Source organism: Macaca fascicularis, chromosome 14 (assembly GCF_037993035.2).
Source record: "Macaca fascicularis isolate 582-1 chromosome 14, T2T-MFA8v1.1".
NCBI lineage: Eukaryota > Metazoa > Chordata > Mammalia > Primates > Cercopithecidae > Macaca > Macaca fascicularis.
The window spans coordinates 113,562,262-113,587,748 of record NC_088388.1 but is presented as its reverse complement, the minus strand read 5'-3'; the positions used below and the strand labels follow the sequence as shown (position 1 = coordinate 113,587,748).

Below are 25,487 nucleotides of genomic sequence, written 5' to 3'. Positions count from 1 at the left end.
GATCATTTGCTATTCAATCATCATGCTCCGCACTGGAGACATGCCTTTAAATTTGGTTTTCTCTTCCTAGTAAGTACTATTTACAGTAGCCAAAAAGGGAAACAACCCAAATGTTGACCAACAAATGAATGGATAAACAAAATGTGGCACATACATACAATGGAATATTATTCAGTCTTAAAAATGAAGGAAAATTCTGACAAATGCTACAACATGGATGAACCTTAAAGGCATTATGCTAAGTGAAATGAGTCAGACAGAAAAGGACAAATGCTGCATGTTCCCACTTGTATGAGCTACCTAAAATAGTCAAATTCAGAAGGACAGAAAATACAATGGCAGTTTCCATGGGCCAAGGACAGGAGCGAATGGGGAGTTATTGTTTAATAGGTACCGAGTTTCTTTTTGGAATGTTAAAAATGTGCCAGAGATGGATCATGATGATGGTTTCACAACATTGTAAATTACTTAATACCACTGAATTGTATGCTTAAAAATGGTTTATAGCCAGGAGTGGTGCTGCACGCTGGTGATCCCAGCTACGTGGGAGACTGAGTCAGGAGAATCACTTGAACCCAGGAGGCAGAGGTTGCAGTGAGCTGACATTGTGCCACTGCACTCTAGTCTTGGTGACAGAGTGAGACTCTGTCTCAAAAAATTAAAATAATCCCGGGCATGGTGGCTCATGCCTGTAATCCCAGCACTTTGGGAAGCCGAGGTGGGCAGATCACCTAAGGTCAGGAGTTCGAGACCAGCCTGGCCAACATAGTGAAACCCCATCTCTACTAAAAAATATAAAAATTAGCTGGGCGTGGTGGTGGGCACCTGTAATCCCAGCTACTTGGGAGGCTGAGGCAGGAGAATCACTTGAACCTTGGAGGTGGAGGTTGTAGTGAGCTGAGATCACATCATTGCACTCCAGTCTGGGCAACAAGAGCAAAACTCCATCTCAAAAATAAAATAATAAAATAGCTTAAATGGTAAATGTTATGTTACATATATTTAACTATAATAAAACTTTTTCAAATTTAGTTTCCTCAAAACTTGGATTGCATTAAACTATCCTCACTGTATGTGCGAGATCATCTATAGAAAGTGGCTAGTGCTATTTTCGTATTTTTCCTCTAACAAATGTAGTTTAAGAACATGCCAATCTGATTTTGAATCACATAATCCGGTGGATGGGCATTGTTGGTGCAATATGCAATTGTCATGTCCCAGGCATCAATAATACCCACATTAAGATCCACAAAAATATCTCTTATGATAAGATTCTGAATATAGCCATGAAAGTCACTAAACATCTCTGCATTTTGATGTATCTCTCTGGTGTTTTCAGTTTTAAGTATCACCTTGGTCTCTGGGCTTCGCAAGAATAGACGTTCAATGGCCTTTTGAATATTGATGGCCCTACGGATGAAAATGTTGATGGGAAAAGGTCTGAAGTGTTGGCCAAGGGTAATGACAATGACTGTGTTTTTGTCTCCTGCTACCCGGTCAATTTCCCGTGGGATATAGTTTTCATCTTTCACTGAGAATAACTTTTTGGTAACAAATGGATGACCATGTTTTTTCCACTGAATCAAAATATGTCTTTCAACATCCAGAAGAACGTGTGTTTTAAAGATCCCAGCTCCATGATGATCAAAATATTTTAGGGCTAATGAAAGACAAATCAATAAATCTTTTAACAAAAGGAAAATGATACAACTTTAAACTGCACACAACATGTACAAAATTCTAACCAAGATCACTTCTAACTAAGCATTGTTGCCTATGTAGGCTGGATAATTTTACCAGGTGCATTACAATCTTAACAAAATCTTGAACTTTTTATGAGAATACATGAAGAGGAAGAAAAATATTAACATTTGTGAATGAAAATATAAAATTTAACTTTTTATTAAAAGCCCAAAGCCAAAAGTTAGGCAAATTTTAAAAAATAATAAAATAAATATTAGAAAAGAAAAGCAAATAATTCTAATTATTATTTCAAAACCCTCAAAAGTCAAATAGAATTTCAAAATATAAATTAAATACATACTTTTTACAGCTTTTTGTAAGTAGTAAATCCACTGACGCAGTGTTGAATCTCCCATGAGATAAATAAGTTTTCTTTCCAAGCAGTCATTTATATTTTGTGTTTCATTGAACTTGATCTGTTTACAAAATGCTGTAATCCACATTTTTTTCAAAGTATAACCACTGGGGAAAGGAGTCTTCATTCCAATCTGGCAGTTCTTTTTTATATTCTCGCTCTCTGGCAATACAAATTTCCAGACTAAGTAATTTTTATTACCACAAATTATTTTGGAAAAATGTTTCTCATTTTTGCCTTCCTTCTCCTCTTTTTCCTCCCCCTTTCTCTTCAGCGCTGTTTTGCCCTCCTCTCTTCCACAAATATTTATTTAGTAAGATCATGTTAAAAGGGTGAATTAAATAGTTTTTCTTGAATAGTTTTTCTTGGAGTGGGGATCTGTTGGCTCTCGTGAATTTGCAATGTCTCCCTGGGCTCCACCTTGTCCCCAGAGCCACTCTGCTGTGGAACAGTCAGCCAGAGTCAGGAGGAAATGTGGGGCCGTGAAATAGCAGGGTGCAGTGGCCCTGCCAAATATTACACCAATGACATTGGCCTCGCTGAATTTTAAATCTCATCTTCCTCAAACTACTTATCCAGGAAAAGAAGCTTGAACGTGTTTATGAAATGAGTGTCACACATTGTTTATTTTGTGTGTCCCAGAATCATCTTCTCTGGCTAATAATTTTTCTAAAATCCTTAAATCTTAATTGTTGTGTCTAGAACTGAATGTAATATTCTCAGTGTGATCTAACATAGAAAAAAGTAGGATCATGACCTCCCTTTTCTGAATGCTCTTCTATTAAAATAGCCTAAATTGTATTTACTGACTCCTATTGAGTTTTCCCCCAGGTAAGTGTCTGAGGTCACTTTTATATTCAACACTTAATATGCACATCTTCTTTGTCATTTACCTGCATTGTTGGGGTATGGGGTACATATTTAGGAACTTATATTTATTCGTATCGAATTACATCAGATTTGTAAGTGGCTCCAAAAATTACAGTCTGGTACTATCTTCCAAGAAACTGACTGACTTTACTAGAAATTACTGTTCAGGCAAGAGGGAAACAAAAGAGGTGCTATGAGCATTCAAGTTGCCTCAAGAATCTAAGAACTTTCTTCAGTGTAAAAGTTGGGTGTGAATGATAGTTGCCCTAGCAGAGAAGGGATCTGTCTTCTTCATAGATTGTGAGCTTTACATCTGGGTTCATGATTTATTTGTATTTATGTTCTCCACAGGGTTTAGCAAAGTTCTTTGTGTATAGTAGGTCCTCAGTAAACATTTGCTAAATGCATGAAAAAGGGGTAATGAGTAACTGTATACCCCGTTGATTGTTAAAATGGAAGTCCTTTGCTTTACTTTAATTTTGAAATTCACTTCATTTCCAGTATAGCACAAATATCACTTCTAGAGGGAAATGGTTTTGTGTTGACCACTAAAGTTCATGTGATTAAACTGAGAAAAAATTCACAGAAATTTCTAGTTCATAGAACTTAAAGTAAGATGGCTTGGCTAAATGAGAAATTAGAAACCGGCCGGGCGCGGTGGCTCAAGCCTGTAATCCCAGCACTTTGGGAGGCAGAGACGGGCGGATCACGAGGTCAGGAGATCAAGACCATCCTGGCTGACACGGTGAAACCCCGTCTCTACTAAAAAAAAAAATACAAAAAACTAGCCGGGCGAGGTGGCGGGCGCCTGTAGTCCCAGCTACACGGGAGGCTGAGGCAGGAGAATGGCGTAAACCCGGGAGGCAGAGCTTGCAGTGAGCCGAGATCCGGCCACTGCACTCCAGCCCGGGCGACAGAGCGAGACTCCGTCTCACAAAAAAAAAAAAAAAAAAAAAAAAAAAGAAATTAGAAACCACCAAAGAAACATCCTAACTCTGAATCTGTGCAGCTCACCTGATTCATTTTTCACATGGCACCAGCACCTGATCATTGGCTCTGGAGGAATGAATCTCAAATTTAAATACAAATAGTCTGTACATTCTGAGATGGTGCCACTGAAGTTAACAGTTTCCCTAGCCTTTTATATCTGACTTGGGATGAAAATTGGTTTAAATCAATATGAAAATAATTTCCAAGAATAAAATCCCTTCTAAAACCCAAGGTGGTTGATGTAATTTGGCCCAGGAAATGAGAGATCAAATGGTTAATGTGGAATAAATATCTCTAAGTAAGCATGTCCTTTCCACAGATAAATTGTGATCATGGCAGGCAACAACACTCCAGACTTACTGTTACATGGTACGACCTCAACGGGGGTAAAGTTCTTCATCATTTCAACTCCTATGTTGGACCTGCAAGAAATGGGAAAATAAATTAGCTTAATATCTGCCAAATGCCTTTCCCCCCATTATTTTGATATATTTAAGATATCCTGGGAAAGTAAATGGGTCAGGATTCTGGAAAGCTGTTCCTCTGCTAATAGCAGGAAATCTGGAGATCCAGAAAAGTCACTCACCCTCCATATGCAATCCATCAAATCTATCTAACATCTATCTGTCTATCTATCTGTCTATCCTCCTTTTAATTTTACCTTCTAAATGGCTCTCTACCACAAACTACCCTCTCCACCTTTTCCACCTGTAGTAATTCAGGCCTTCATCAACCTTTTCGTAGGCCAGTGCTTCTCAAACTTGAGCTTGCATCAGAATTACCTGCAGTACCTATTACAACTCTGATTGCTGAGCCTCACACCCAGAATTTCTGTTTCAATAGTTATGGGGCAAATTTTCAAGAATTTGGATTTCTATAATAACAAGCTCTTGGGCAAACCCAAAGCCAATGGTCCAGTGACATTACTTTGAGAACCCTGTCCTAAATTATTATAATACTATCTTTCTGCCCTTTTGGTTTATCCCACCGAAATACAACCTCTATGCTACCTGTTTTATTCCCCTATGTAAAATGTTCCCATGACTTTCTGTCCTAACCTACAGGAAAAGCTCCCTAACTGGTATAAAAATCTCCTATGAGTGTCTACATTGTCAGCTTCATCTTCATCTACTCTTCATCTTTTTGAGTTCCCAGGAATCTATTTTTCATAGTCTGTTATCTCCCTCAGATAGGAATCAAGTCAATATTACTCACTATAATATTTCCAGTGCCCAGCACAGTGAGCTTCATCTTAATGATGCTACATTAAAATTAGGATTAAAACAATGTATTAACCATGTATCAGTCCCAACGACTATGTTGACTATGTCTGGCCAAACTGAATTCACTCTATCAGAATGAAAACCGTCTGGGGGAAGGTAGGCCCTTTCAGAGCCAGAGCCACAGAAACCTTCAAGAAGGATGGAGAAAGCACTTTCTAATATTGAGAAGAATTGCCTGAATCTCAGGAAATGAGTTTTTGGGTCAAGTGAAGATAATATCCCCTTCATCAAGAAGGCCAGAGGACTGAAGAGAGGTCAGAGTGGCTGGAGGTGATGGTTGCATGGAGTGGTGGAGTCATGGGAGACAGCACTATGGCCCATTGACTTTAGAATAAGAATGACTGGTTATCCTGTTCTGACTCTGTAATTCAACTGGATATGTGACTTTGGCCAACCTATTTAATATGCCTAAATTTCCTCATCTTTAAAATGAGCATAATAATAGTCACTCCAGAGTATATTACTGAGGATTAATGGTATAATATAAGGGAGGCATCTAACATAAAGGTTGACATATAGTAGGTGCTCAACAATCATTGCAATTATTATTACTGAGGATAATCATTGCAATTATTATTACTGACCTACTGAGGATCCCATCAGACTTATTTTTGGCACAAGATTAAGATTTGTCTCTAAGAAATTTGAACCTGACCAAACCTCTATTCTCCCATACCTATCTTAGGTAAGCCTGAGGATAACAAAAGAGATCAAGACCTGGCTACCTTGTAAATTTGGTTACCAAAGAAAACTTTGATGCTACATTAAAATTAGGATTAAAACCATGTATTAACGTTATAAAGGAATTCATTTTAATGCCTCCTGTTTTTGTAATTGTGTATGTGCATTAAATTTTAAGAAGGGGTCTATAATTAATTAGACCATAATATAAACTAACAGAATAGTGAACAACTGTGTTACCTATGTGATGTCTTCTCCTGTGGTAGCCCCTCATTTATTTTTTTATCACGATTATCCATAAAACTCTTAAATTAAAAAGAAAAAGACTTTTTTAATTTGAAGAAATAAATGTCCTAGGAAGTAACATTTCTGATTCTTCAGCCGGGGTTGGGAGAGAGAACCCAAGTTGGAAAATATATTTACAGTCATCCCTCAGTAGATGTGGGAGATTGGTTCCAGGACCCCCACTGCATCTACAAAAATCAGCATGTGCTCAAGTCCTGCATTCAGCCCCATGGAACCTAAGCATGTGAAAAGTCAGCTTTCCTTATGTGTAGGTTTTGCATCCTGTGAATGTTATATTTTTGATCCACATTTGGTTGAAAATTCTTTGAATACAGGTGGATTTGTGCAGTCCAAATCTGGGTTGTTCAAGAATTAATGGTACTATGTTACAAATGAAACAGGAACTGGCTTAGTCCCTGTGTTTGTGAGAAGGAAAGATGTCAAAGAACTGGGCTTGGGTCTAAGAAGGGGCCCTAGAGCTTAGCAATAGAATGGTCCATGAGACTTCTTGAATGTGTAATCAGCTGTTCCTTGCATATGCACTACATCACCCGTAAGGAGACTGAAATATCTATTTCCATGCAGCAGGGGAAAAAAACTTAATAGCTTGAATAGAGCAGGGCATCTGGGAAGGACTTATGTCCATTTGGAAATAAAGCAGGTTACTATCATGATTACTGTGATGAGCACAGCCCCCTTGAGAAGCCTGATTAGGACCCAAAATGTGTGCCAGTCTGCCAGACTAGGGACTTCGGATTTCCTGAGATACAGCCAGCAACTGAGCAAGAATGGTACCTCCAACCTGGGCTTTCAGTGAGGACTAACTCAAGAGGGATCCAGCTGTAGCCAAAAGGGAATATAGAGTCAGGCACACATAGAACATATAGAATATAGAAACTTAAGTCCACCCTTACACTTAAGACATAATTCTGAGACCTTCAAAACAGGAAGAACTTTATGTCTCCATGATCATTTTTCCTTTGCTTCATAAAAATTTATTTTAAAAATCCCAGCTTCTTTTAACTGAGCCAGAGGGGATGAAGAGATTTTTCCATACCTTGATCAGGAAAATGTAAAGAAGTGAAGGTGACGTAGGGGTGAAAGGGAGAGCCTGAAGTGATGTAGGGTCAGTTGTACCCAACTCTCTGTGTCATCATAATGCTTAAATTGGATTCGAATTTGAATTTCCAGGATATTGTGCTATCCTGGAAATTTGCCCTTCTGAACACATATCAGAAAACTAAAGCCTTTCTATGGCAGCAGCTCCCAAACTGGGGAACCAAAGTCTCTTTAAATGATCCATAAAATAAGTGGTCTGTGGCCAAATAAATTTGGGAAATGCTGTGTGCTCTATTCTTGCTTGAAGGGATCCATATTAAAGTTTCTGAGAAGTCCTGCCGCAAAGAAACCAACTTAACTTTAATTATTTCTCCAGATTGCATTATTTCACTTATTTTTTCATTCAACAAATAGTTATTCAGAACTTTCTCAGTGTCAGGCATTGTGCTGGGCCTGTGAGACAAAATACTGGCCCTGACTGACTTCCTGAGAGACGCAGATAGATGATTTCTAAGGCCCTGCCTACCTATCTCATCTTCTGTCTCCCTCACTTCCTGCATTCCAGCCTCACTGCACTCCACCCCCACCATGGTTCCTGGAACATTCCAACATGCTCTTGCCTCAGGTCCTATTCATTCTCTTGAAAATGCTATTTCCCGAAAATTGACATGGCTTACTCCCTCACTTCACTCAGGTTGCTGCTCAAGACAAGCCTTACCTGACACCATTTTAAAATAGCATCAACCATCACGTTTCAAACCCTTACTCTTATGACCTTCATAGTAAAGAGTTTTAATATTAAAAGAGCTTAAATTTCACCCTTAGAGCCGTGGGGTCATCTTAAAGCTTTTAAGGAGGAAATAGTAAAAGAAAAATCTGTTTATTTACTTTTTGTCCTTCTAGCCCACTAGAATGTTAATTCCCAACACCTAGGGCTGTGTCTGGAATACAGAAGGTGCTGACTACTTATAAACTGAAAGAATGGTCTAGGCATGATGGCTTATGCCTATAATTCCAGCACTTTGGGAAGATGAAGTGGGTGGATCACCTGAGGTGGGGAGTTCAAGACTAGCCTGGCCAACATGGTGAAACCCCGTCTCTACTAAAGATACAAAAATTAGCCAGGCGTGGTAACAGGTGCCTGTGGTCCCAGCTACTCTGGAGACTGAGGCAGGAGAATTGCTTGTACCCAGGAGGTGGAGGGTGCAGTGAGTTGAGATCGTGCCACTGCACTCCAGCCTGGGTGACAGAGCGAGACTCAGTCTCAAAAAAAAAAAAAAAAAGAATGAATGGTGAAAAGTAGTTAACACTTAATGCTCTGCAGAGCTTACAACTTAACAGAGGATATTAAAAATAAATTGGAAAATTAATAATGTAATAAGAATTATGTTGGGGAAGAACAAAATGCTAAGGAAGAATATAGGACTAGAACTTCACTCAGGGAGATGGAAAGTTTCCTAGAGGAAATGATGTCTAAACCAAAGCCTGTGAAATGCCAGAGGTGAGAGGACATGGTCCATTTGTGAAATAAAAGGAGTCCCACTGACCGACAGAGAGCAAGGCAGCATCAAGGTGAGACAAGGGGCTGCCAAGGGAGAAAAGTCTTTGTAAACATATTAAAGAGTTTCAATTTCACCCTTAGTGTCATGGGGTCATCTTAAAACTTTTAAGGAGGAAATAGTAAAAGATATAACTGCGTTTCAAAAACATTAGTCTAGGTGCAGTGTGGAGAATAGATTGGAAGAAACAAGACTGAGGGCAGAGAAATCAGCTCTGGGGATTGTTGCATGATCTGAGGTATGATGGCAGATTATACAAGGATAGAGGCAATCGTGGTAGACAGAAATGGCTGGGTTCAGGAGATAATTGGGAGGTATAATGTATAGAACTTGATGATTCACTGGATGTAAGGGGTAAAGCTTGACTGAACAATGATATCATTCACCACTTTTTTATTGTACAGCATCTATTAATACTCTATAGGATTAGTATTCCTTGGAACACATTATAGAAAATACTGGTCTATAAAAAATTACTGAACCTGGAAGTACTGCAAACCATGGAGAACTATAGGTCTACATTAAGTGCTTCACTGATTATATTCCTGTCAGCAAATAGTTCTAGAGGTGACTTGTATGGATCCCTGTGAACACACTCCAAGCTGAACGGACTCTGAGGACCTAATTATAATTTAGTCAACATAATTGACATGATACAAAAGTTTGATTAGGCAAAACTACTAGGCAGAGTTTAGTCAAATACCTCATTTTGTCTATTATTGTATTTGGAAGCCTCTTTACCTGTGGAAAAGGCTCCATTCTTCCTTGCTAAGACAGGAAATATTTCTTGTCCTAGTGGTCACGTGGGTCAAGGACTCACAGGGCCTATGTTGAGGCCTCACACAGTAGAAGGCTTCATGGTCTCTGTCATCCATGTACTGGCACAGTTCAGCATTTGTGTTTAGGGTCAGGCCACATTCAGTGAAGACATTGGAAGTTCTATTGGCAAACAGGCCAATGAAGATGATCTTATCACATCCTTGGTTCCTTGCCCTCCAGAGGGCTGACACCCCTTCACTGGGATGGATGAGCAGCAGAGACAGGGAGACCTGGCCCTCCCAGAACAAAGTGAAGCTGACCAGGTAGGTGCCGTTGTTGAAGTCAGTCACCTTTCCTGAAGCACCTGCCATTAGGGCTGGGGAGGACATCCTGGCCCTCAGGAAATCCCCACCATATTGCTTCCTGCGTCCCAAGTGGTCCCTCACTTCCAGAAGGATGTCCAGCTGATCCCCCCTGCAGTACGTATCTTGAGGGTTAAGGATGGTGGCTGTGCTGTGTGTGGCGCTGGTGGTGGTGTTCACATGAGTGAATGGTCTGGGTGGGATCTGCTGGTCTAGTTTCTCCATAATGTCCTTTATTCTAAGTTCCGTCTCTTTTGGTGAAACTGCTGGACACAGTGGTGCTTCGGAGTGTGAAGATTTTTTGAAGATATTCCCTTGGTTCAGGGTAATATGGTTTTCCAAGCTGAACAAGAACTGAAATATTGAAAGGGAAAAGAAAATATCATCAGCAAATAATAGTGCTTGCTTTTCTATATAAATTACTATGGCTTATTTTACACCTTTCAGTGTGATAAATTAAATATCAAAAATCAATACTAACTGGTTTTCAGTTATGGAATCATCAGAATTGGTTTCCATGTAGTATGACTTCCTCTGCTGCCAGCAGATGGTTTTCTTTAGGAGTCACTGGCTTAAAAATTAACTAGATATAATCAATACATATCATTTCATGATTCAATTTTAGAGTTTTTCCTTTTGCTATCCCCTCGACTTTTCTTTTGAAAAATCATATTATCATTTTCTATATCGACAATGCAGACAACAGAGCACAATGTGGTACATGTTTCAGGTACACTGGGAAAGAATGTATATTCCACTGCTGTTGGAGGAAGTGTTTTATGAAGGTCAATCAGATTTAGTTGAAGGGTTGTGTTCTCTAGTTCTTCTACATTTTTACTGACTATATTAGTTTCATTGGGCTGACATCACAAAGCATCACAAATTTAGTGACTTAAAACAACATAAATTTATTCGCTCATAGTTCTGGAGGCCAGAAGTCTGAGATCAAGATGTCAACAGGGTTGGTTCCTTATGGAGGCTTTGCGGAGGAATATATTCCATACATCTCTCCTAACCCCTGGTGATTTCCAGTAATCCTTGGTGTTCCTTGGCTTGTAGATAGTTTACTTCAATCTCTGCCTCCATGTTTATGTAACCTTCCCCTCTGTGCCTGTTTTCCCCTTTTCTTCTCTTAAAAGGACATTTGTCACTGGATTTAGGATCCCCCTGAATCCAGGATGATCTCATCTTGAGCCCTTTCACTTACTTACATCATCAAAGAGTGTTTTTCTAAATATAGCAGCACTTTCTTATTCATGGTTTTAGTTACCCATGGTCAACCATGGTCCAAAAATAGATGGGTATAGTACAATAAGATATTTTGAGAGAGAGAAAGAGACAGAGAGAGAGAGAAACCATATTTATGTAACTTTTATTACAGTATGTTGTTATAATTATTCTATTTTAATATTAGTTACTTTTATTAATGTCTTACTGTGCCTAATTTATAAATTAAACTTCATCGTAGGTATCTATGTATAAGAAAAAGCAGCATTTACACTGTATAGGGTTTGGTGCTATCTGCAGTTTCAGGCATCCACTGGGGTCTTGGAATATATATTTAGTAGATTTAAAGAGGACTACTGTAGGTCATATTCAGGGGTTTCAAGTAGACACATTTTTAGGGGGCCATCATTCAACCTGCTCAACTGACTTTCTCTCTACATATTTCATCAATTACTAAGAACAATGTTAATGTTTTTGACTATGATTCCGAATCTTTCCTTTTCTTTTTATTGATATATGCTTTTCTTCAAATATTTTGTAGCTCTGCTATTAGATGTACACACATGTATTGCTTGTTACGTATTTGGGGTGAATTGTCACTTTTATCATTATATAGTGATCTTATTTATTCTTAGTAATTTTCCTGGTTCTGAAATCTACTTTGTCTGATATTAATAAATTCATGCAAGCATTATTTTGGTTAGGTTTTGCATGGTATATCTATTTTTGTCATTTTACTTTTAGCCTACCTATATCTTTATATTTAAAATGGATGTTAGCTTATGGTTGGTTTCTTTTCTTTTCTTTTTTTTTTTTTTTTTGGATATGGAGTCTCACTCTGTCATCTAGGCTGGATTGCAGTGGCATGATCACAGCTCACTGGATCTTTGATCTACCAGGCTTAGGTGATCCTCCCACCTCAGCTTCCCAGGTAGTGTGAGCCACCAGCATCTGGGTAAATTTTGTATTTTTTGTACAAAGTTTTTTGTAAATTTTGTATTTTCACCACGTTGTCCAGGCTGGTCTTAAACTCTTGGGCTCAAGGAATCTGCCAGTCTCAGTCTCCCAAAGTGCTAGGATTATAGATCTGAGCCACTGAGCCCCACCTAATTATTATTATTATTATTTCTTCTTCTTCTTCTTCTTCTTCTTCTTCTTCTTCTTCTTCTTCTTCTTCTTCTTCTTCTTCTTCTTCTTCTTCTTCTTTCTTCTTCCTCTTCCTCTTCTCCTTCTCCTCCTCCTCCTCCTCTTCCTCCTCCTCTTCCTCTTCTTCCTCTTCCCCTTCCCCTTCTCCTTCTCCTTCTCCTTCTTCTTTCTTCCTCTTCTTTCTCCTTCTCCTTCTCCTTCTCCTTCTTCTTTTAAATTGAGATGGAGTCTCACTCTGTCACCCAGGGGAGTGCAGTGGTGCAATCTCGGCTCACTGCAACCTCCACCTCCCGGCTTCAAGCAATTCTCTTGCCTCAGCCTCCTAAGTAGCTGGGATTACAGGTGTGCCCCACCACACCCGGCAATTTTTTTTTTTTTTTGTATTTTAGTAGAGACGTTCTTTCACCATGTTAGTCAGGCTGGTCTTGAATTTCTGACCTCGTGATCTGCCTGCCTTGGCCTCCCAAACTGCTGGGATTACAGGCATGAGCCACCGTGCCTGGCCGATTTCTTCTTTTTATACATTCTGACAGTCACTGTGTTTTCACTGATGTGTTTGGACTATTTATATTTAGTGTTCTTATTGATATGCTTTGATTTAAGTCTACCATTTTAATAATTGTTTTCTCTTTGTTCTCTTTTTCTAATTCCAATGCCACTATTTTTAAATGTACCAGAACTCTCTGTTCTCCTTAACAAGGAGAACAAGGGGAACTAGGTTACTAGAGCCTAACCAAGTTGGGTTTTGCCAAAACCTGATCAACCTGGGGTAAGGAAAATACCCAAACCCAGCCCCCATCTGGCCTTCTTATTTCACCTAAGGATTGACGTGGGTATAGGAAAACGGGAAGCTGACAAGCACTTGTGAAGGTCACCATTTAAGGGCATAAGCTAACTAAAATACTGAGAATAAATCACAGTACTACAGAATGCTTCCCCTCCTGCACATCTTACAACCAACTCAATAGGAATTCTGTATAGAAACAGAAGATGATAGCGAAAAGCACTGCAAGTCTCAGACCCTATTTAAAAAGGGGTCCCTAGAAACACCCAAGGATGAAGTCTCTAGGAGAGACATAAAGATGGAAACTGGAGGAAATTGTAGCCTCTGAGACAATATCTACAGTAAACAGTAAACACAGCCTAACTCCTAACCACATAAACATAAAAGCTCACACTAAAGGCCTATCTCAGTTCCAGTTGACCAACTATGTCATATCCAGATTTTGATAAAAATTACAGGGCACACAAGAAGAAAAAAAAAATACAGTCTAAAGGAACAATGCAAGCATCAGAACCAAACTTAGTTATAATAGAGATTTTGAAATTATCAGACCGGAAATTTAAAATAACTATGATTGAGGTATTAATACTTAGGGCTCTAATAAAAAAAAAAATACACGACAAGTGGAAACAGATGGGTAATGCATGTAGAGATGTGGCAACTCTAAGAAACAATCAAAAGGAAATGCTGAAATAAAAAAACACTGCATCAGAATAAAGAACATCTTTGATGATCTCATGAACAGACTGAACATAGTCATGTGAAAAATAAGAGAGCTTGAAGGTATGTCAACAGAAACTTCCCAAACTAAAAACAAGAGAAAAAGCATGAAGAAAGAACAGAATATCCAAGAACCGTGGGACAAACACAATAGGCATGAATACACATAATGGGAATACCAAAAGGAGAATAAAGAGAAATAAAGAGAAAGGAACAGAAGAAATATTTGAAGAAATAATGACTGAAATTTTTCCAAAACTAATAACAGAAACCAAGCCATAGATCCATTTTGAGCATTTAAAGACATTGTTTGGCCACTTGGCAGTGGTGACCACAGCAGGCATTTTGGGCTCAGGCCGGAGTTTACAGCATTTGCTCTGGAAAGGCAGAAGGGTACCCACAGTGAGAATTGAGTGGTGAATGCGGAGAGTTCCCCAGCAGTAGGCACTGGAATTAGTCTTTTTCCTGTCACAGGCCTGGAGCAGGAGGAGAGTTTCTGAAACCAGGGTTTCTCCTGGGTGGTGAGGCTTATAGCCAGGGACAGCTTTGCAATCTGGAACCAGTCTGTGTGTGTCAATCCTGGTGTTCCAGCCTGCTCCCTTGGCCATTTAGGGGATAGTGCCCATCAGCTCCAAGAAGTAGAAGGGAGGCAGACCTCACTTTCCCTAGATCTAACCCTCAGCACTATCTGCCCCTAAGGGAAGGGGGAGCACAGCTCACCAAAGCCCCCCTTGGGCCAAAGAAAATGCAAGCATGGTACCAGCTGCTGAAGGTGGCATCACCAAAGCCCAGGAGTGCATGTGGAGAGGAGGTCATCGCTCACCCCCACCTTTCTTCTCAGTGTACTGTTGTAGACTTAGCAGCAGCTCTTCCTATCAGGGCATGGGGAGCATGGACTGAAAGAGACAGCTTCCCCAGTGTCTCCACCACCACTGAAGGTGCATGTGTGCTAGGAGAGGGCGTGTTTCACACTTCCCAATTTGTCTCTGTTGCTGCCCCTAGCTTCCAGCTGTTACTCTTAAATGCCACACACTAAATTGCTGCTTGAATTACACCACCAAACAAAATTACATTGCTACAAAAAGCAATATCTGAGAAAGCCACTGCAACCTATCTGTAACCAATGAGCCCATAAAGAGCCTAGGCACCCTGAAAGCACCAAGAAACAAAGCCATTTTATCATACACAACATACACCATAGCCATACCCCCGAGAAAAAAACAAAAGAAAAAATCAAGAATCCCTATCCAAATGATAGCAAATTCAAAGGAAAGAAAAGAAGTGTCAACTTTCTCAGATGAGAAGGAACCAGTGTAAGAACTCTGGCAATACAAAAAACCAGAGCATTTCATCACCTCCAAAGGATGCCATTCACTCACAAACAATGTATATTAACTAGAATGAAATATCTAAAATGACAGGTATATAATTCAGCATGTGCACGGCAAGGAAACTAACCAAGATTCAAGAGAAATTTGAAGTTCAACACAAGGCGCCAGAAAAAATGATCCAAGATTTGGAAGATGACATAGGTGTACTAAGAAAGAACCAAACAGAACTTCTGGAATTAAAAAATTTACTAAAGGAATTTTAAAATACAGTTGGAAACCTTAACAAAAGACTAAGCAGAAGGAATTTTAGAGATCAAAGACCAGTTTTTTGAATGAACCACTCAGATAAAAATAAAAATGAAGAGACTCCATCTCAAAAAAAAAAATTAAAAATGAAAATAATTTTTAAAAATGAACAAAGCCTTTGAGAAATCATAATAATCATAATAATAACTGTTTAAAAACAGAAAAAGGCCTGGACTACATAGATTCACAGCTGAATTCTACCAGACGTACAAAGAAGAGTGGTACCAATCCTACTAAAACTATTCCAAAAAATCGAGGAGAAAGAACTCTTCTCTAACTCATTCTACAAAGCCAGTATCATTCTGATACCAAAATCTGGCAAAGACACAACACCAACAACAAACTTACAGGCCAATATTTCTGATGAATATAGATGCAAAACTCCTTGATAAAACACTAGCAAACTGAATTCAGCAGCACATCAAAAGTTGATTCACCACAATTAAGTGGGCTTTATTCCAGTGATGCAAGGATGGTTTAACATATGCAAATCAATAAATGTGATTCACCATGTAAACAGAATTAAAAACAAAAACTATATCATCATTTCAATAGATGTAGAAAAGGCATTCAATAAAAATGCAACATCCCTTTATGATAAAAACCTTCAACAAACTAGGCATCAAAGGAACACACCTCAGAATAATCATGGCTATCTGTGACAAACTCATAGCCAGTATCATAATTAACAGGCAAAAACTGAAAGCATTGTCCTTAAGAGCTGGAACAAGGATGTCCATTCTCACCACTCCTATTCAACATACTGGAAGTCCTAACCAGAGTAATCAGGCAGGAGAAAAACATAAAAAGCATCAAAATAGGAAAATAGGAAGTCAAATTATCTCTCTTCATTGATGATATTATTCTATACCTAGAAAACCTTAAAGATTATGCCAAAAGACTCCTAGACCTGATAAACAGGTCTTTAGCAAAGTCTCAGAATACAAAACTTACGTACAAAAATTAGGAGCATTTTTATAAACCAATAATGTTCAAGCTAAGAAAATATCAAGAATCCAATCCTATGTACAATAGCTACAAAAAATACCTAGGAATACATCTAACCAAGGAGGTGAAAGATCTCTACAAGGAGAACTACAAAACAACGATGAGAAAAATCATAGACAACACAAATGGAAAAACATCCCATGCTCATGGATTAGAAAAATCTATATCATTTAAATGTCCATACTGCCCAAAGCAATGTACAGATTCAATGCTATTCCAACATCAGTATTCACCAAATTAGAAAAAACTATTCTAAAATTCATATGGAACCAAAAGAGAGCCCAAATAGTCAAGGCAATCCTAAATGAAAAAGAATGCAGCTAGTGGCATCACATTGTTCAACTTTATACTTCACTACAAGGCTACAGTAAACAAAACACCATGGTACTTGTACAAAAACAGGCACATAGACTAATGGAACAGAATTGAGACCCCTGGAATAAAGCCACACACCTATAACCAACTAATATTCAATATAGTCAACAAAAATAAACACTGGGGAATTCAATAAACGGTGCAGGAAAACTGGTTAACCATGTGCAGAAGAATAAAACTGGACCTCCACCTCTTACCATATAGAAAAATTAACTCAAAATGGGTTAAAGACTTAAATATAAGACCTCAAACTACAAAAATCCTAGAAGAAAACTTGGGAAGTACTCTTCTAGACATTGGCCTAGGCAAAGAATTTATAGCTAAGCTCTCAAAAGCAAATGTAACAAAAACAAAAATTGATAATTGGGACAGAATTAAACTAAAGAACTTCTCCACAGCAAAACAATCAACAGAGCAAACAGACAAGCTACAGAATGGTAGAAGATATTTACAAACAATGTATTCAACAAAGGACTACTGTCAAGAATCTATAAGGAGCATAAATCAACAGGAAAAACACATAGTCCCAGTAAAAAGGACACAAACAGATACTTCTCAAAAGAAGACATACAGTTGGCCAACAAACATAAAAAATGCTCAACATCACTAATCATCAAAGATATGCAAATCAAAACTCCAGAGAGATACCATCTCACACCAGTCAGAATGGCCACTATTAAACAGTCAAAAAATAACACATGTTGGCAGTGTTGCGGAGAAAAATAATTGCTTACACAATGTTGGTGGGACTGTAAATTAGTTCAGGTATTGTGAAAAGCAGTTTGAAGATTTCTCAAATAACTAAAAATATAATTGCCATTCAACCCAGCAATCTCATTACTGGGTATGTACCCAATGGAAAAGAAATTGTTCTACCAAAAAGACATTTGTACTTGTATGTTTATTGTAGTGCTAATCACAATAGCAAAGACATAGAATCAACCCAGGTGCCCATCAATGGTGGACTGAATAAAAAAATGTGGTACATATACACCATGGAATACTACACAGCCAAAACAAAGCACAAAATCATGTCCTTTGTAGCAATATGGATGCAGCTGGGGGCCATTATCCTAAATGAATTAACACAGAAACAGAAAACCAAATACCACATGTTCTCACTTATGAGTGAGAGTTAAACGTTGGGTATATATGGACCCAAGATGAGAACAATAAACACTGGGGATTCCAAAAGCAGGGAGGGAGGATGGTGAGGATTGAAAAACTACCTATTGAGTACTATGTTTGCTACTGGGCAATGGGAGCATTAGAAGCCTAAACCACATCATCATGCAATATAACCATATAAGAAACCTGCACATGTACTCCCTGAATCTAAAATTTTAAAAATTATAAAAGTATTTAGAAAAAAATAAATTATAGAGAAATCTCATGTGCCCTTTACTGAGTTTTTTTCAATGGTAACATCTTGCAAAACTAGTAAAATATTGCTACCAGCATATTGAAACTGATATAGTCGAGATACAGAACATTTCCTCTCCTTCATGTTGCTGTTTTTTTACCATGCTTACTTTTCCCTCACCCTCTCCCATTCCTTAATCTCTGGCAACCATGTATCTGTTATTTATTTCTATGATTTTTGTCATGTCATGAATATTATGTAGTAGAATTATGCAACATATGAGCCACAAATATGAGCAAGGAAAAACAAAAAGTTTTGTGCTAGACCCTTAAAATTAGGCACAGAAGGAGGAAAGTCTCTTTAAAATAGTAGTAGCAGGGCCAGGATCATCATTTAGTGCTCAATTTCATGTGAGGCCCAGTTGTTTCATTATTTAATAACCTGTTAAACACACACACACATATGCACACACTAGAATTGCCATAGACTAAATGCTTGCATCTCCCCAAAATTCATGTTGTAACCTAATCTCCAATGTTGCTATAGATAGAATATTTGTGGTTCCCCCAAATTTGTATGTTACAACTGAACTTTCAATGTGATGGTATTAAGAGATGGGACTTCTGGAGAGGTGATTAGATCATGGGGATGGAGCCCTCATTAATAAAGTTAGTGACTTTACAAAAAGGACCCCAGAGAGTTCCTTTGCCCATTCCACCATTTGAGTACATGTGAAAAGATACCCATCTATGAACAAGGAAGCAGGCCCTCATCAGACACCAAATATGTTGGTGCCTTGATCTTGGACTCTGCAGCTTCCAGAACTGTGAGCAGTAAATTTATATTGCTTGTAAGCCATTCCGTCAGTGGCATTCTTTTAGAACAGCTTGAATGGACTAAAACCAGGGTTTCACACACATATGCACACACATTTCAAATACATAGATATTTCAAAGATTTATATACATTAAGGGATATACATTTTTTCAGAAGACCCTAAGATATCTTGTTCTCCATGATATATCTGACCAACTGTCACCAATTACTACCTAATCCTCCTCTTCTCTGTCATTTTTTGACCAACTGGATTCTTTTACTCATTTACAGAAGATCATGAAGAACTTGACTCCTAGTCTTAATCACGAGAAGTCTTGACATCTTCCAGGTAGACTTCAATATCCCCGGAGGCAGTTCCTCCAATACCTAAATTTCTTTGCTCTTGAAGCTTCTTGGCTTTAGAGAACTGTAAGAGTAATCACTTAGCAATTCAACTTCCTGTCACACTGCCGAACATGTGTAATCACACTTTTTCTTTTCTACTTCCTACTTTCTTCTATTAGCCTTTTTCCATATGAATTAAAATGTATTCAAGTATCTCCCACATTACAAAAAGGAAATTTTTTTGAGCCTCTGATTCCCCCTTTAATTGCTATTCTAACCTTCATCAGTTCCTCACCTCTACCAATTAAGTTTCTCAAGGGTCCTCTTCCATCCCATGTGTACCTTCTCCACTAACACTAACTCCTCAGCCCAGTGCTTATTTTGTTTCTCAGGATTATATCACTAGCAACTTTTTCTTCTCACTTTATAGCTCATCCAAGGAAATGTCACAGACTACAATGACTTCAGCTGCCATTTGTATTCTGATGTTTCTTAAATCTGTTTTTCTAAGCCAGGTCTTTCCCAGCTTCAGATCTATATTTACAACATCTCCACTTGGTTGACCTAAAATGAACCAAACCTAGACTGTTCATACCTAAATCCATCTTTTGTCGTCCAACTATTTCTCCTACTCTGGTCAATACTTCAGTGAATTATATCACCAGCCATGCAGTTGTACAAACTTGGAATGTAACTCCTGGTTAAACTTGCCTCTTTACCTCCCATAGTCAATCACAATTACTGTCAATTATAGCCCAAATTCATTGACTTTTCTCTATCCTTATTGTTAATAGCTTATTTCAGGCCACCATTACCTCTCACCCAGATAACTGAACAGTCTTTCTTTATTTTGTTATTTACTAGTTATTTATTAAGTATCTACTATGTACCAGAGACTGTTCTAGGCACTTGTGATACCAATAAACACTTATAAGAATCTTTGACTCTTGGGAGGCCAGGGCGGGTGGATCATGAGGTCAAGAGATCAAGACCATCCTGGCCAACATGGTGAAACTCCATCTGTACTAAAAATGCAAAAATTAGCTGGGCATGGTGGCATGTGCCTGTAATCCCAGCTACTCAGGAGGCTGAAGCAGGAGAATCACTTGAACCCGGGAGGCGGAGGTTGCCGTGAGCCGAGGTTGCGTCACTGCACTCCAGCCTGGTGACAGAGTGAGACTCCATCTCAAAAAAAAAAAAAAACTTTGACTCTATAAATGTTACTATATACTAGATAAAGATAGACAATAATCAATGAACATAATAAATGAGTAAATCATATATTATTTTAGAAAGTGAAAAGTACTACTACAAAAAATAATTCAAACAAGAAAGAATTTTATGGTAAATTTAGTCCTAGAGTAAAATGATTGGTTGTTAAAGGAAAAGGGATGTTCAGGACAAATCAGAAAGTCCAAGCATGTCATGAACAGCCTGTGTAAGTGACAATAAGAGGATTTATTTTTTAAAACTTGAAAACTTTTAAATGATCTAGTTCTCTATGATTAAAGGGAAAATATGATGGTCTTTCTATAGATCAGGTTTGATGTTAAAAAAACCTCACTTATACACTAAAGAATAGAATTGATTAGAACAATGAAACTTTCTTAAGGGTTTATTCACCCTTAATAAATTATAAGATATTTTAATTTTTTAATTTTAACCCAAAGTTCAACTTTTATTGCATCTCACAGGTTTTGGTTTTCTCTCCCCTTTTAAAAGACATGAAATAGTAACACTACCCTTCAACTCATTTTCAGTTCATATAAGGTTCTATTTATTTATTTATTTATTTATTTTCCTGCTCGGGTTCTGTTTCTTTTGGCCTGATGCTAGCAATGTTTTCTTAAAGGTTTAAAGGAAATGTCTTCTTCCACCATAATATTCTATGCACTACAAAAGGTCTTTTCTTTTGCCTTTGGTAACTGGATAACAGATTTTAAGTTTTATCAAAATAATTCCTATGCCACTATTATTAAGTTTGGTTTGCTCAGGAAAAAATTGAGATTAAAAAAATTTTAATTAATGTTATTGCATCCTTGTATCTTCCTGTATGTGCTTTTAAAGTCCTTGTGACATTGAGTTACAGGGCTTTGACTTCTGGGTCTAAAAAGAACACTAAGTCCCACTAAACTTAAGCTCTGACAGCAATTAAATCTTCAGGCCTGGTAGAAGATGCCAATCAAAATTAACTGCATTCCTGAGACATAGGGCTAGAAATTAAAGCTATTCAACTCCTCAAGGCTCAGGGACTATCTTGGAAGAGGTGGGCATATGAGATTATAAGGGCCAATTTTAAAAGATAAAATAAGATCAGTTTCTCTATAAATTAATCATTAATGTCAAAGGCACACTGATGCAAGACCAGCATGTGGGTCCCTATGTCAGATTAACAAGGTTTTCTTGAAGCATTAACCTACTCCTTAATAAAGGTTATAAAGACTTATGGAAGTTATATCTTATGATCAGGATGATAATTTTATAGATTGTTTATAAAATTTTGGAAAATAAATTTAATTGGCTTCCTGCTGTTTTTATTAGGGCTTGTTGTTTGGAAAATTAAGTCTCCTCTCTCAAAGAATGAAGGTTTTGCTTTTTTAAAAAATCCTTGAGTTATCAGTTTGGTAAATGAATGATTTATTTTACAATGACCTGTGATCCTATTTTGTAATATCAAGTGTTTTAAACCTTTGATATTTGACAAACTTTCCAAATTCAAATTATAAATTATGTCTTTTTCTGACCTTATTAATCCTTTAAGATATTACTAATAGGTCCCCTAAAGTCCAAAAATGACATGTTTGTCTTATTTGGTATAAAAATTATACAGGAAGCATTGTCAAATATAAAATGGTGTTTAGTTTTCTTTGCACTGCATTTGTGTAAATATGTTATTAGTATGTATTCCAAAATTATGGGAAACTCCTATAATTCTGATATCACTTAATGTATGTTATCAGTAATAATTATAATTGCCATGTTAAAAAACATTCAGAGTAAGGGGAATGCTAAGAGGTGGGAGTGGAGATGTGTCTGGTGTTAAATCAAGAAGATGAAAAAAACTTGAAGGAAGTAAGAACTATGTGGAAGTTACATGGAAACCTGGAGAAAGGGAAGAAAAAGAAAACAGCCAGTGCAAGGATGTCTTGGACCAGGCCTAGTGAGTTTCTGTGCCCTTTATTTAAATGAGTCCAATAAAACACTGTGCCAAGGAGTTTGGGCCATACACATGCTGCATGAAGAGCCACTGAAGGTAGAGTACCATATTCAAATTTTCATTTTAGAAATAAATTTTCAGATTCTTGAACACAAAGATGATGTCCTGTATTTCTGTATCTTTAATTCCTAGACCAGTGCCTGACACACAATATACACTTAACAAATGTCTGTTGAATGAATGCTTAGAGCAGGCTGAGACTGGAGGCAGGGAAATTAATTGGAAAACTATTTCAACAATTTAGATGAGCAATGATAAAGTATTGGTCTAAAGAAAGACAATGTGGATGGAGAAAAAAGGACAGACTTGAGAGACATTTTGGAGGTAGGATTGATAAGACTTGATGGCTGATAGCTTGTGGAGGGAGTTTTCGCTTGATTGACTACACAGGCTATGGCAACAATTATTAAGACTGGAGAGATAAAAGTAGAGAATTTGTTTCTATTTGATTTTGTATGCTTGTTTTGTTTTTATTAGGGGATGATGGTGAGACAGATTATAAATTTGGTGTGTGTGTTTTTTGTGTTGGTAGTGCTAGTGGAAGACTTAGGTGGAGATATCCAATGAATAGTATATATTCAAGAGTGGGGCTGGGAAAAGGTTTCAGCCTTGGAAGGATATAGCAGAGATTCTCAAATGTTAGCATGCTTAAGAACAAGCTGAGGAGCTTGTTAATACTGAGATTACAGTAGTTCTGGAGTATGGCTCAGGAATCTGCATTTTACGCACAGGAATAAACACAGGTGTTCTGGGCAGAAGGCTCCCAGACCTCACTTTGTGAAACACTAATATTGGTAGTGGATAGGACCTGGGCAAATGAACTAAAAGGTACAAGCATAGAAGAGAAGAGGATCAGAGGAAGAAATCTAGAGAATACATATTTATAGAGAGGCCCCAGGAAAAGAAACCTCCTGCGCTGTGCTCTGAAGCCTTTTTTTTTTTTTTTTTTTTTTTTAACCAGTTCATATTACTGGCTGAATGCCCTAGACTGTGGCGCTTCTTGTTTGAAGCTTGGAGGTAAGTCTGCATTAGACAAAGGTTAGAGAGACACTTTTAAAGGTAGCTGGGTTCAAATGTAAACGGGCCTCAAATGGCTAAACAAAGGAGTTTGTTCTTTATATTGTCATTGGTGAAAGCGTTTGATCAGGACCGGGAGATGATGAAAGCAGAATTTCTGAAAGATTATGTTTGTACTAAATGGTCGGGAAGAAAAGAAACTGGAAGCAAGGTGAGTTAAGAAAAACTTACAAAGGGAAGAGTCAAAAGACACTAAACTACTTAAAGAATAAGAAAACCCCTGTGAAAAAGGCAGAGGACTGAAACAGAAACTTAATTAGTTTGAAATCTCAGAGGCCAAGGGAGGAGGAGAGAATTTTGAGGCTGGATGTTTACAGTGCCAAGTAGTACGGAGATGGAACAAATCCATCTGCCATTTTCTAAAGAGAAACAATAATAATCTATACATTGCCATTTAAAATAGTAATAATAATGTATGCATTGCCAAAGGGATTTATGCTGAACAGTGAACCCCCGATCCACATTCTCCTGCTAAGATGATATGCCTTTAACTTATTTCTTGCCATGATAAAGTATGCATTGCCAAAGGGATTTATGCTGAACAGTGAACCCCCAATCCATGTTCTCCTGCTAAGATGATATGCCTTTAACTTTTATTTCTTGCCATGATAAAGTATGCATTGCCAAAGGGATTTATGCTGAACAGTGAACCCCCGATCCACGTTCTCCTGCTAAGATGATATGCCTTTAACTTTTATTTCTTGCCATGATAAAGGGGGTCATTCAAATGAAGTCACTGTGACCTTCTGTGAAATTCTTAAAAAGGAAGCTTCCTACCTTTGTGTGGTCTTTTGAAGCCAAGTAAATGACCCAGAAAATTAAGATAAATATCAACATCAGCAGTAATTTTCGAGCTATGGCATTTGGAAACAAAGTGAGTATCCTATAAGAGAGGACAGGAGAAATAATCACATTAAATCAAATAAGCACGACATAGCTCCATATACTTTGGTTCCTCTTCAGTAATTTCCAGAACAAGGTGATGTTATCCTGGATTTTCCAAAAGTTCCTTTATATCTTCTATTGTCAATCAGAAACAAAGTGTTTCCCTGAGATAGGGAACAAAAATCCCAGAAGGACTCTTGGTTTCTGATGCTCAGGTTAATTCTTTGGGTTTGGAGTCACATCACATACTGGAACCTGTTTTCTTGTTGAGGTCTCAGCATGGACAGCAAGGTTTTAGATTATTTACCAGAAAAAACAGTACCCCCACCCCCATCCTACCCCCGCCGTGTCCTCTAGTGAATCGTGGTCTCTAAATCTCTTTCTCTGATACACACACACACACAAGCACACACGTGTTGTCTAGTGTCCTCTCTCCCTGGTCTTATCTGCTTCCAAGAGCTTCATTATAAACCTCCCATTTACTATTTTAGGCAGCTTGTTGCCACCTCAGTTATCTCCTCAAGCCAATGCAGTTGATTAACACTGCCAAAAAGAGTAAAAGTTAGTCTTTAAAAAAGCTCAGTGTTGAGTGGTTAGAATTTTAGTGTTAGTTTTTAAAACCCAGAATGCCAAAAGTATGTGGCAAAGAGCTAAAGTATGGCAATCTTTACCGAACGTTTTTGACCAGGACCCACAGTAAAAAACCAGAACAAACAACCCCCTCTCCAAAAAAAAAAAAAAACACATCATACCAAATCCCAATTTAGGACACATGAATGCATACACACAAACACACACACACACACACATCCCGCAAAAAACTCATAAAACAATACTTATCTACAATGCACTATGATTTTTTTCTAGTTACTGTTTTATTCCATTTAATTGTATTCTATTTTAAAAGTATTTTTACGTCCAAGTAAAATGATTTTACTATC

The 25,487-nt window shown here is 37.8% G+C and overlaps 1 protein-coding gene across 1 annotated transcript; it reads right to left on the bottom strand.

Annotated features, from left to right (window-relative positions):
* Window positions 1-977: 977 nt before the first annotated feature.
* Window positions 978-24,564, bottom strand: LOC102130781 (NXPE family member 2; the record flags this gene model as incomplete). Its single annotated transcript, XM_074015748.1, has 5 exons — window positions 978-1,660; window positions 2,045-2,252; window positions 4,308-4,380; window positions 9,567-10,300; window positions 24,439-24,564. Coding segments are annotated over 5 exons (1,677 nt in total), but the record flags the coding sequence as incomplete, so codon positions are not given.
* Window positions 24,565-25,487: the final 923 nt, after the last annotated feature.